Raw genomic sequence first — 12,182 nt, forward strand, 5'->3', positions numbered from 1 at the left:
CATTATACATTTGACCAAACCCATAGTAACAAATGTCATTGTGGTGGGAGATGCTGACAGCAGAAGAAACTGGAACAGGTGGGGAAGGGGATATACAGAGAACTTTCTGCTCAATTTTGCAGAACCTAAAATTCCCCTTAAAAAATGGGCACTTGGGGCTGGGAAGGTGGCTCAGTGGTAGAGCGCTTGCCTTGCATGCATGAGGTCCTGGGTTCGATTCCTCAGTACCACATAAGCAATAAAGAAAAAAGCCAGAAGTGGAGCTGTGGCTCAAGTGGTAGAGCGCTAGCCTTGAGCTGAAGAGCTGAGGGACAGTGCCCAGGCCCACAGTTCAGGCCCCATGACTGGACCCCCCCAAAAAATAAATAATAAAAAAAAAAAAGGGCAACTGAAGCCAGGTGCTCGTGCCTGTAATCCTAGCTACTCAGGAGGCTGAGATCTGAGGCAGTGTAGTTCAAAGCCAGCCTAGGCAGGAAAGTCCACGAGACTCTTATCTCCAATTAATCACCAGAAAACCAGTGGTAGAGTGCTAACCTTGAGGTGAAGAGCTGAGGGACAATGCCCAGGCCCAGAGTTCAAGCCCCACGACCAACCAAAAAAAAAAAGGGGGCAATGGGCTAGGTGCCAGTGGCTAATGCCTATAATCCGAGCTACTCAGGAGGCTGAGATCTGAAGACCATAGTTCGAAGCCAACCCAGGTAGGAAAGTCCAAAATACTCTCACCTCTAATCAACTTCCAAAAAAGCCATAGGTGGAGCTCTGGCTCAAGTGGCAGAGCACTAATTTTAAGCAAAAGAAGCTCAAGGACATCGCCCAGGCACTGTGTTCAAGCCTCAGGATTGGCACGCGCACGCGCACGCACACGCGCACACACACACACACACGCACGCACGCACGCACACACGCACACACACAGCAATTAGCTGTGCCTAATCCTAGCTACTCAGGATGCTGAAATCTGAGGACTGAGCCTGGGCAGGAAAGTCTGTGAGGACTTTACCTCCAATTAATCACCCAAAAACCCCAAAATAACAACAACAAACCTCCCCCAAAATAAAAAGCACTGCAAGTAGAGCTGTGACTCAAGTAATAGAGCACTAGCCTTGAGCAAAATAAAAAGCTCAGCTAGGCACAAGTGGCTCACACTTGTAATGCTAGCTACTAAGAATGCTGAGACCCCAGTTCAAAGCCAACCCAGGCAGGAAAGTTCATGAGACGCTTAGCTCCAATAAACCACCAGAAAACCAAAAGTGGCACTGTGTCTCAGCCTTGAGCTGAAGAACTGAGGGGCAGCTCCCAGGCTGAGTTCAAGCCCCACAACTGACCAAAAAAAAAAAAAAAAAAAATGCTCAGAGACAGTAGACAGTGCCCAGGCTCTGAGTTCAAGCCCCAGGACTAACATACTGACACACACACACACACACACACACACACATACACACACACACACACACAAAAGGGCAACTATTGGGTTGGGAAGGTGGCTCAGTGGTAGAGTGCTTGCCTCGCATGCATGAGGCCCTGGGTTCGATTCCTCAGCACCACACCAGCAGGAAAAGTGGCCCTGTGGCTCAAGTGGTAGAGCGCTAGCTTTGAGCTGAAGAGCTGAGGGTCAGTGCCCAGGCCCAGAGTTCAGACCAACGACCGGGAGGGGTAATGGGGGAGGAGGGGAGGGGAGGAAGGGCAATGATTAAATAAGCAAATGGCAGGAGTGGAGCTATAGCTCAAAGTGGTAGAACACTAGCAAAAAGAGCTCATAGACAGCACTCTGAGTTCTAGTCCCACAACTGACAAAAAAAATAAATAAAAATAAAGATATAGCCTAGCGCTGGTGACTCATGCCTGTATCCTAGCTACTCAGGAGGCTGAGATCTGAGGATGGAGGTTCAAAGCCAGCCTGGGCAGGAAAAGCTGTGAAACTTTGATCTCCAATAAACTACCAGAAAACTGGAAGTGGTGCTGTGGCTCAAGTGGTAGAGTGTTAGCCTTGAGCTGAAGAATTGAGGGACAGTGTTTAGGCCCAGAGTTCAAGCCCCATGACTGATAATAAATAAATAAATGAATAAAATAAGCAAATGGATTGTAAGCTTGATTTAGCCAGGCTGTAATTTGCTTCTACCTAATCTTCAATCTCCCCTTCATTCACCCAGGGAAGGTAGGTGCCTTGGTCAGGATCCCTGAGACTCAACTTCAGAAGGCTGGGAGCCATGAACAAAGAGAAACAGCCTAGACCAGAGTGAGAAGGAAGGTCTGCTTTTCTGATTTCAACCCAGCAAGCATTAGTTCTCCAGTCTTTTCTCCAGAAATGAAACCTCATGAAGATGCTCTAACGATGTGTGGCTGAAGGTTTTTAGGTCAGTACCAAACCTGCTTTTGCTATCTGGGATCACTGCTCTGAAATCCTACTTAGCCCAACTAACATAGGGATCTTTTCAAGACCTGTCAATCAAGTTCCTGACCAAAGTAAAGGCCTGAAGTAGGATCAGAAGTTAAAAGAAGGCAGTGCTCTACTCTGCCTGCACACTTACCACAGCTCACTCTGTGAGCTTCCCTCACCTCCCTCCCCACCACCTCCATGAGTTCTAATGATTTTTTTTTTCTTTATCAGAAAGAGTCGGTGACGTTCTGGAGTTGGCAGGTAAAAGCCCTCAATGGCTTTTTATCACTGACAATGATAAAACAGTGCTCTTGAGACAGCAGTTTTCATGAGCTACTGTTGAGAGGCAGAGGAGTATTACCTAGGGCACTGGCTGGCCCGCCTGATATGCAGCTGCCAGGGATACTGCCAATCACTCCCCCAAAACCAGAAGGCGCAAACTGGGGAAGGTTCTACACGGAGAGTTGAATGATCTAAGGCCTGCCATTTACTTGCCACTCATATCCCTGCGTTACTAAGAGCACAGGGATTGACTTACCTTTCCTGGTCTAGTTCCTTGTCTTAAAATGGAGATGTGGCAGCCCAGATGCTTCACAGTGTGTGGTGTGTGTGTGTGTGTGTGTGTGTGTGTGTGTGTGTGTGTGTGTGTGTGTGTGTGTGTGTGTGTGTATGTGTGTGTGTGTGTGAGATTGAACAATGGCTGAGAAGGATTTAGAACTCCCACCTGGGCCTTTTCCTCTGGCCTCTTTTGTGTCTCCCTCCTCTGCCCATTAGGCCTTCCTTGTGTAAGCCACAAGCTTGCCAGTGCTCAAACAGGCCTGCTCATGACTTCACAAGTGCTCTCTGCTATACCTAATAAGGCACCTAGCACCCTTAACTCGATCACTTTGATATTAAATGGCTCATCGAAGTTACATTGTAGGATTAGGCATGGTTGTACACATTGTAATCCCAGTTACTGGGGAACCAGGGCTTGGGACAATCATATGAGGCCAGCTGCAACAAAAAGTTATCTTTTAAATTATTATTTTTATTACTATTATTATTTTGCGGGTCCTAGGGCTTCAATTCAGGGCCTGGGAGCTCTCCCTGAGCTTTTGTGCACAAGACTAGTACTCTACCACTTGAGCCACAGCTCTGGCTTTTTGGTTGGAGATCAGAGTCTCACGAACCTTACTAACCAGGCTAGCTTTGAACTATGATCCTCAGATCTCAGCCTGCTGAGTAGTTAGGATTATAGGCATGAGCCACTGGTACCTGGCTCAGACTTTATCTTAATGAACAAATCATACACAGTGGTCCACACATATAATCCCACACATATAATCTCAAGACCTATGTCGTGAGGAAGATGGTAGTCCAAGGTTAGCCTGAAAAAAAAAAAAACAAAACCTCAAAAAACTGTGAAACTATGTGAAAAATAATTAAAAGCAGAAAAGGTTGGAGCAGGCTGGCTTAAGTGATAGCAAGCTAGATTCTATCTCAGCTTCATATTCCTGATTCATGACACTTCCAAGGTAACCCTTTACTTCACAGCCCAAATCAAAGAATGCTTTGTTTTCTAGCCTTGGATACTGTTTATGTCTTTCATGGTAGAAAGTCCTGGTCATGGGGTTGGAGACGTGGCTCAGTTGGTAAAGCACTAGCCAATGAGCCAAAGTGTCAGGTACATAGTTCGAGTCCCGGTCTTGGACCCAAACCAGAAAAGTCCCATTCATAAAACCAAGGGCAGTGGATATACTTCAACAGTGACCTTGTGTATCTCTTTTCTCTGGTATGTTATGTTCAGGACAGGCTGCCTGGGGTTTCAAGGAAGTAAGCCGTACTGTCAGCCAGGTCCTCAATTGAGGACCATGAAAACAAAGATATATGGAAAGTCCCACAAGTTCATGCAAGCCCAGTGGAGGAGCAGGCCCGGCAGCCTATGCCCGGGTCAGCTAGGAAGCTGTGAACAACCCATGAAGTAGGAGAGTGGAGGAAAAAAGTGCAAACCCAGAAAGGAGTGAAGTTCGGCACAACCACAACTGTGTTCCAAGAAGGAGCCACTAGCAGTCTTCCACATGTCGAACGGGGTTTTCAAAGCGAAATGCCAGCTCTCACACCCATCAGGAATGCTATACAAAAGGTTCACCAGGCAGGGTCGGGGGAGGGGTGCCTTCCAATCCTGAGGTCCAGCAGGCCATTAAGAGAAGGCAAATAATTACATCTGTAATCCTAGCTACTTAGGAGGCTGAGATCTGAGGATTGCTGTTCAAAGGCAGCCTGGGCAGAAAAGTCCATGAGATTCTTTTTTTTTTTTTTTCTTGTCAGTCATGAGGTCTGAACTCTGGGCCTGGGCACTGTCCCTCAGCTCTTCAGCTCAAGGCAAGCACTCTACCACTTGAGCCACAGCACCACTTCCGGCTTTTTCTGTTTATGTAGTGCTGAGGAATCAAACCCAGGGCCTCATGCATGCAAGGCAAGCACTCTACCACTGAGCCACCCCCCCCCCCCCCCATCCAGGAGATTCTTATCTCCAATGAATCACAGTAAAAGGCAGAAGCAGAGCTGTGGCTTAAGTAGTAGGGCTCTAGCTTTAAGCACAAAAGCTCAGAGGCAATATCCAGGCCCAGAGTTCAAACCACAGGAGCAGCAAAAAGAAAAAAACTTCAAAAGAAACAAAACAATGGGGCTGGGAAGGTGGCTCAGTGGTAGAGCGCTTGCCTTGTATGTATGAGGTCCCCACGTTCGATTCCTCAGTACCACATAAGCAAAAAAAAAAAAAAAAGCCAGATGTGGCTCTGTGGCTCAAGTGGTAGAGCGCTAGCCCTGAGCTGAAGGGCTGAGGGACAGCACCTAGGCCCAGAGCTCAGGCCCCACGACCAACCAAAAAACAAAACAACAACAACAAAAAAACACAAAATGCCAGATACCAGTGGCTCACACCTGTAATCCTAGCTACTCAGGAAGCTGAGATCTGAGGATTGAGGTTCAAAGCCAGCCCATGCAAGAAACTCCATGAGACTCTTATCTCCAATAAACCACTCAGAAAACTGGAAGTGGCCCTGTGGCTCAAGTGATAGAGTGCTTGCCTTGAGCTGAAGAGCTGAAGGACAGCGTCCAGGCTCAGAGTTCAAGCCCCACGACCAATGAAAGAGAGAGAGAGAGAGAGAGAGAGAGAGAGAACAATAACCAAACAATCAAACAAGGAATAAAGCTGGGCGCTGGTGGCTCACGCCTGTAATCCTAGCTACTCAGGAGGCTGAGATCTGAGGATCACGGTTCAAAGCCAGCCCGGGCAGGAAAGACTGTGAGACTCCTATCTCCAATAAACCACCAGAAAACCGGAAGTGGCGCTGTAGCTCAAGTGGTAGAGTGCTCGCCTTGAGCTGAAGAGCTGAAGGACAGTGCCCAGGCCCGGAGTTCAAGCCCCACGACCGACAAAAAAAACAAAACAAAACAAGGAAAAAATCACAAACAATTCACAGTCTTTTAGCCTAGCCAGTGTGTGCGTGTGCATGTACATGTGCGTGTGTACTATTCTTTAGCTTTTTCACTCAAGGCTAGCACCCTACACTTGAGCTACAACTCCACTTTCAGCTTTTTTTTTTTTTTTTTTTTAGTGATGATGGTTAATTAGAGTTAAGAGGTTTACAGACTTTCCTGCCTGGCCTAGTTTTGAACCCCCATTCTCAGATCTCAGATTCCTAAGTAGCTAGGATTACAGCAGGCATGAGCCACTGGGGCCTGGCTTGATTTTCTTTTTTTTTTTTGGTGGTTGTTTGTTTTTTGTTTTGAGACAGCACCTCAGTATGTCATCTAGTTGTCTTCAAATTTGCTATGTAGTCCAGACTGGTCTCAAACTTGAAATCCTCATGCCTCAGTTTCCCAAGCTTTGGGATTACAGGCATGTGCCACCATGCCTAGCTAGGAAGATAGCCTAATTTGAAGACAATAGCATTAGCTGGGTACTGGTAGTTCATGATTGTAATCCTAGCTAAGGAAGCTAAGATCTGAGGATTGGGGTTCCAAGTCAGCATGGGCAGGAAAGTCTGTGAGATTCTTATCTCCAATTAACCTCCAACAAGCCAGAAGGAGAGCTGTGGATCAATTGGTAGAGTGCTAGACTTGAGCAAAGAAGTTCAAGGACAGTATCCAAGACACTGAGTTCAAGCCTCAGGACCAGCTTAAAAAAAAAAAGACAATAGCTCTTTCTCACATAAGGACACGGCCTCTATTTTAACCTGGGAAGAAGCTAGGTGTGGTGGCACACATCTGAAATCCCAAGAGGCAAGAGGATCAGCCTGGGCTACTATCTCAAAAAAAGAAAAGAAAGAAAAGAAAAAGTAAAACAAGCAAGCAGAATGCTGGGAAGAACCATTTCATGTTTGAACAGAAAGGTCTGAAAATTACCACTGGATAAAATTAGCTTTAATAAGGTCATATTAGGTTTAAAAGGAAAAAAACAAAAACAAAAACAAAAAATCGCCACTGCCTGTGGGAAAGGTGATGGAATGAAATTCTTTTTAACAACCATGGGAAACATTGAAAAGCCAGCATGTTTTCTGGGAAAATATATCTACATAAAATTCTGTCTGGTTTCAGATTCACTGAGCCCGAGGCATGGACGCAGACCCCAGGTAGAGAATACTGGTTTATAAAACTACCTGCTGGGACTAAAAATTCTCCCCTCTTCCTCTTGTTCTCCTTTTTTTTTTTTGCCAGTCCTTGGCAAAACTTTGAGCCAGGGTGCTGTCCTTAAGCCTCTACGGCTCCAGGTTAGGGCTCTACCACTTGGGAGCCACAGCACCCACTTCCAGCTTTTTTTGAGTAGTTTATTAGAGAGTCTCACAGACTTGCTTGCCCAGAGTGGCTTTGAACTGTGATCCTCAGATCTCAGCCTCCTGAGTAACTAGGATTACAGGTGTAAGCTACTGACAGCCATGACTTATTTTTTCTATGGACTATTCTTTCAGCACTGAGAGCCAGAGCTAAACTATGAGAATGGACTCTGATCTTGAACGGGAGACTACAACCATCAATAGGTTTGACCAGCCACCAAAGGAAACGATTTTGGAAAGGAGTTTGTACAGACAATGTCAGGAGAGCTTGAGAACCTGCACAAGGATGCATACCTGAAGCTTTCCAGAAAAATTAAGGAGGAAATGCAACAAGTGGGCTGCGACTGGGTCCAGACCTCTGGGACATGGGCCTTGTCTCCTGGAGGGTGAGGTGAGCACAGTGACATGGCCAAACAACTGTCTGACAATTATACCATTGATTGCTTGGGGTCAGAAAGTTTGCTGATTCCAGACCTATTGCACCCATTCAATGCCCCCAGTTCTGCCGAACCACGTTCATTCATGTTTTCACACATCTAGCAGATACGTGTTAAGCAGACTAGGTGACAAGCGGTCTCTAGGTACAGAGACAGATATTGAATGAAACAAAAGTTCATCCCGTAGCTTAAATCCTTGTGGAAGTAGAAAAACACACAGGCTGTACAAACAGAATGTCAGGTAGTGATGAGAGTAAAGGAGACAAAGAAGCTGAGTCTCAGTGGCCCAGGGAGTGGAGGGTGGGGCTAGGGAAGGTCTTACTCCTGTGTGACCTCAGAGGAGAACTAGGAGTGAGTGAGGAAGCCCCTGAGAATATCTGGGACAGTGGGGAACAGTGCCCCAGAAATCCTCAGGACTCCCTCCCTCACTTTACCACACAGCTACTAGTGAGGGCAAATAGGAATTCTTTTCTTTCTTCTTCTCCCCTCCCCCTCCCTCTCCTCCTCTTCCTTCTTCTTCTTCCCTCCTCCTCCTCCTCTTCCTCCTCCTCCTCCTCCTCCTCCTTCTCCTTTTCCTTCTCTTCTTCTTCTTTTGGTCAGTCATTGGGCTTGAACTCAGGGCCTGGCACTGTCCCTGAGCTTTTGTGCTCAAGGCTAGTGCTCTACAACTTTGAACCACAGCACCACTTCTGGTTTTCTGGTAGTTAATTGGAGATAAGAATCTCATAGACTTTCCTGCCTGGGCTGGCTTTGAACCGGGATCCTCAGATCTCAGCCTTCTGAGTCTCTAGGATCCCAGACATGAGCCACCAGCACCCAGCTGGGAATTCACTTCTAAAAGCTTCTATTTGCTCAGGGACATAGAATACTAAGGATGGGTTTGGGGGCAGTGGCTGGAGGCTTAGTGGCTCTAAGTTGTGCAATGAGGCAAGTGAAGACATGCAATGGATGATGGAGACTAGAAAGATGATGGAGACAAGACCAACTGGCTGTAGACCCTGGTGGGGATCCCAGTGGCTGGATCTAGGACACAGGTGGAATTGCAGGAAAGACATGCAGAGTGGCAGAGAGAGAAGAGAAGCCACACTGAGACAGCTATGCTTTTATAGCAAGGGCTAGGACCTTCATCACCAACGGCAGCAGTTAGTTGTTCCTGAACCTGACTATTGTGTGAATCACCTGAAGTCCTAACCGATCCAGGTGCAGTAGAGCTCAGGCTTTAAGGCCAGGTGATCCTGAGACTAAACTCCAGCTCTAGCATCCAGTAGATGCAGAGCCAGAGCATTAGACAAACTAAGAATCAGTCTCCAGAACTCTAATGTTTTAGTCATCCTGTTGCAGGACTGGGATGACACAAGGTCTTTTCTGCTTGGTATAGTGTCTGACTCATCAACACTCAGAAACCTAGCATGGATGCTTTTACTAGCACTGTCACATCAGGCAGGGCTGGAGCAGCCAGAAATGACATCGTTAAAAGCATGGGAGGAGCTCAGGGGCCAGGACAGGGCAGAGGACAGTGCTTCCTTCTATTGGGCCTCCTCTGACCATTTATGTGTCCTGCTCTAAAAACAGTCCCTTACTTCACATTGGCCTGGCATCTGCTTCAACGCCTCCTAGGTTGGGTAAAGGGAGGAGGGCTCTGCACTCCTGTGGCTCTTTTCCTGCCCTCTCCACTTTTCATATGTAATACTGAGCACCTACAGGTGCAGCTATGAGGGTGAAGGATCTCAGTGAACCTGAGGCTCTGGAAACTGTGTTGGCTGTTAGCTGTGGCTCAAGTGATAGAACACTAGCCTTGTAGGTATGCTACAACCTGGCTTAGATAAATCCTATGGTACTTCATCCAGAGCACTTATTTTCAGACTCCCGCATCTCAGCCCATTGCTGGGTCCTCTAGAACACAGGTCCTGTTTCCAATCAAAAGGTCACTAGATATTCATTCCTGTCTTAGAGTCAGAGAACCACAGAAAGGGGGAAAGACTTTCAGTTCACATCCCTCAATTTGGCAAGCAGACCTGGAAGGAAGAGATGAAGGGAGGGATTCAGGCTTTGCCAGTATGTGGAATGGATGACCTTTTGGGCCCTTTCTTCTTCTGAGAACCTAGGATGCTAGAATTCTAGGAAAGGCTCCTGAGGAACTAAATACGCAGTGAGTACCAGTTATATCCCCTAAATCCTAAGGTTCTCTCAGAAAAAAGTAAAAAAAAATTCTATTCTCTCCTATGGTACAGGGTTTTGACAGATACCATGCTCTGATTTGAGAGATGTTAAATACTGTCAGCTGGTTGGAAGATAGCACTGGAATCCTCAATGCCAATAGACAGTGTGACAGTCACAGTGGCTGTAATCCTGGTTCACATGGTATCATTATCTTTGTTGGCTACCGTCCTCTCCCAGCCACCTGCCAAATGCAGCCACCAGACCCAAAGCAGGGCGAACACATACCTAAAAGTGCGGCTGCCTGGCTACGTCCTCCAAAACTGCGGCTGAAGGAGCTGTGTCTGCTAGCATAGGAGGCTGGCCGGCTGGGGAGCCAAGGCAGAAGGAAGGCAGGAATCTCCGAGTGCAAGAGCTCTTCTGCCACAAAGGCCACTTCAAACCATTTGCGCTGGAAGCTGGCGAAGTCGTCCACCCCTGCCGTGTGCCAGGTGGCAGTGGGCTGCTGCATGGCCACTGGGAAGAGCAGAAGGGAGTGAAGGATTCTCACTGCAAACGCTAACGTTTGTACTGACCCATGGGACAACGTGGATAAACCTTAAAAACACACACAGTAAGAGAAACTGGACATAAAAGGCCACACATTATTCAACTCCTTTTGTATGAGATGTTCAGAGGATATAAATCTTTAGAGAACAAAAGCTGCCTAGATGGAAAGAGGAGGAAGAGCTGGGGAATGATGGCTAACAGGGTAAGGGGCCCATTTTAAGGTGGTAAAAAGGATCTGAAACTAATACAGTGGTGCTGTTCATACAACACCCACAAATATACTAAATATCCCCTTAAATGGTTAATTTTATGTTATGTGAAATTTAGTTCTATTTTTAAAAAATATTTTGGGCTGGGAAGGAGGCTCAGTGGTAGAGAGTTTGCCTCACATGCATGAGGCCCTGGGTTCGATTCCTTAGCACCACATAAACAGAAAAAGCCAGGAGAGGCACTGTGGCACAAGTGGTAGTATGCTAGCCTTGGAGCTGAAGGCTGAGGGCCAGTGCTTGGGCCCAGAATTCAAGCCCCATGACCAACCAAAAATAAATAAATAATTTTATCCTCAATTTCCCACTCCTAATGTTAGAGTAGAGAATGTAACAATCTAAATATTTGTTGCTGTTGTTTTAGTTTGTAATTTGAGGGTGAAACAGGTCAAATTTAAGGGGAATGCATCAATGGGACTCAAATAGTACCTGATGCCTTCTTTTGCTTATTGGTTAACACTCTACCAGCCGACCCACGCCTCCAACCCCTTGGGGATCACTTTTCCACATTTTTCTAAAAAGGCTATGGGTGTGGCTCAGCTGTAGAGTAGTTGTAGATGTACAAAAACAAGAAGTACAGTTTAGTAGCAAAGCACTTTCCTAGCATGTTCAAGGCTCTGGGTTTGATTCTCACCATCAAAACCCAAACCCAAACTCAAACCCAAAAACCCACCAAAAACAAAACAAACAAACAAACAAAAAAAAACCCCAAGCAAACAAAAACCCAAACAGACCTCTAGACACACGGGTTCTACATCCATAGATTCAATGAAAACATGGAAAACATTTTGAGGGAAAAGCAACCTGCATTTGTACTGAACTCGGGCTGTGGAAGGTGGCTCAGCGGTAGAGCGCTTGCCTTGCATGCATGAGGCCTGGGTTTGATTCCTCAGTACCATATAAACAAAAAGAAAAAAGCCGGAAGTGGCGCTGTGTGGCTCAAGTGGTAGAGTGCTAGCCTTGAGCTGAAGAGCTGAGGGACAGTGCCCAGGCCCAGAGTTCAGGCCCCATGACTGGACCCCAAAAAAAAAAAGAAATGATTTCAACTCCACAGGTGATGTGATACACAGGTTATATGCAAATATTGCATCATTTTATGTAAGAGAATTGAGCATCATGGACCTTTCTATCCTAGGGGAGATATCAAATGATGACTCTAAGACAAGTCTTGAAAAACTTGCCAGCACTTACCAGACTTCCTAGGGAAAGAAACAAAGCTTGGAAACCCAGCACATGAAAAGTGCTATAAATCATGAGTGGAGCCCACCTGATGTGATTCTAATGGCTAAGTCAAGGTAGAGTAGGAGTAAGGGTGCTTTATTTAAAAACAGAGCCCATAGGAAGTGGCGCTGTGGCTCAAGTGGTAGAGCGCTTGCCTTGAGCTGAAGAGCTGAGGGACAGCGCCCAGGCCCAGAGTTCAGGCCCCACGACCCACCAAAAAAAAAAAGAAATTGCTAAAAACAGAGCCCAACTGGGAAGGTGGCTCAGTGGTAGAGTGCTTGCCTTGCATGCTTGAGACCCTGGGTTCGATTCCTCAGCACCATATAAACAGATAAAGCCGGAAGTGGCACTGTGG

At 46.6% G+C, this 12,182-nt stretch overlaps 1 protein-coding gene across 1 annotated transcript in view; it reads right to left on the reverse strand.

The window, feature by feature from the left end:
* Depdc5 (DEP domain containing 5, GATOR1 subcomplex subunit) overlaps positions 1–12,182 on the reverse strand; it is a 138,306-nt gene that overhangs the window by 10,620 nt on the left and 115,504 nt on the right. Inside the window, exon 37 of the mRNA XM_042666295.1 lies at positions 10,080–10,307. Within this exon, the coding sequence (XP_042522229.1) occupies positions 10,080–10,307 (228 nt within the window). The remainder of the gene's footprint in view (positions 1–10,079; positions 10,308–12,182) is intronic.

Source organism: Dipodomys spectabilis, unplaced genomic scaffold, assembly GCF_019054845.1.
Source record: "Dipodomys spectabilis isolate Male_0828 unplaced genomic scaffold, ASM1905484v1 ptg000363l, whole genome shotgun sequence".
NCBI lineage: Eukaryota > Metazoa > Chordata > Mammalia > Rodentia > Heteromyidae > Dipodomys > Dipodomys spectabilis.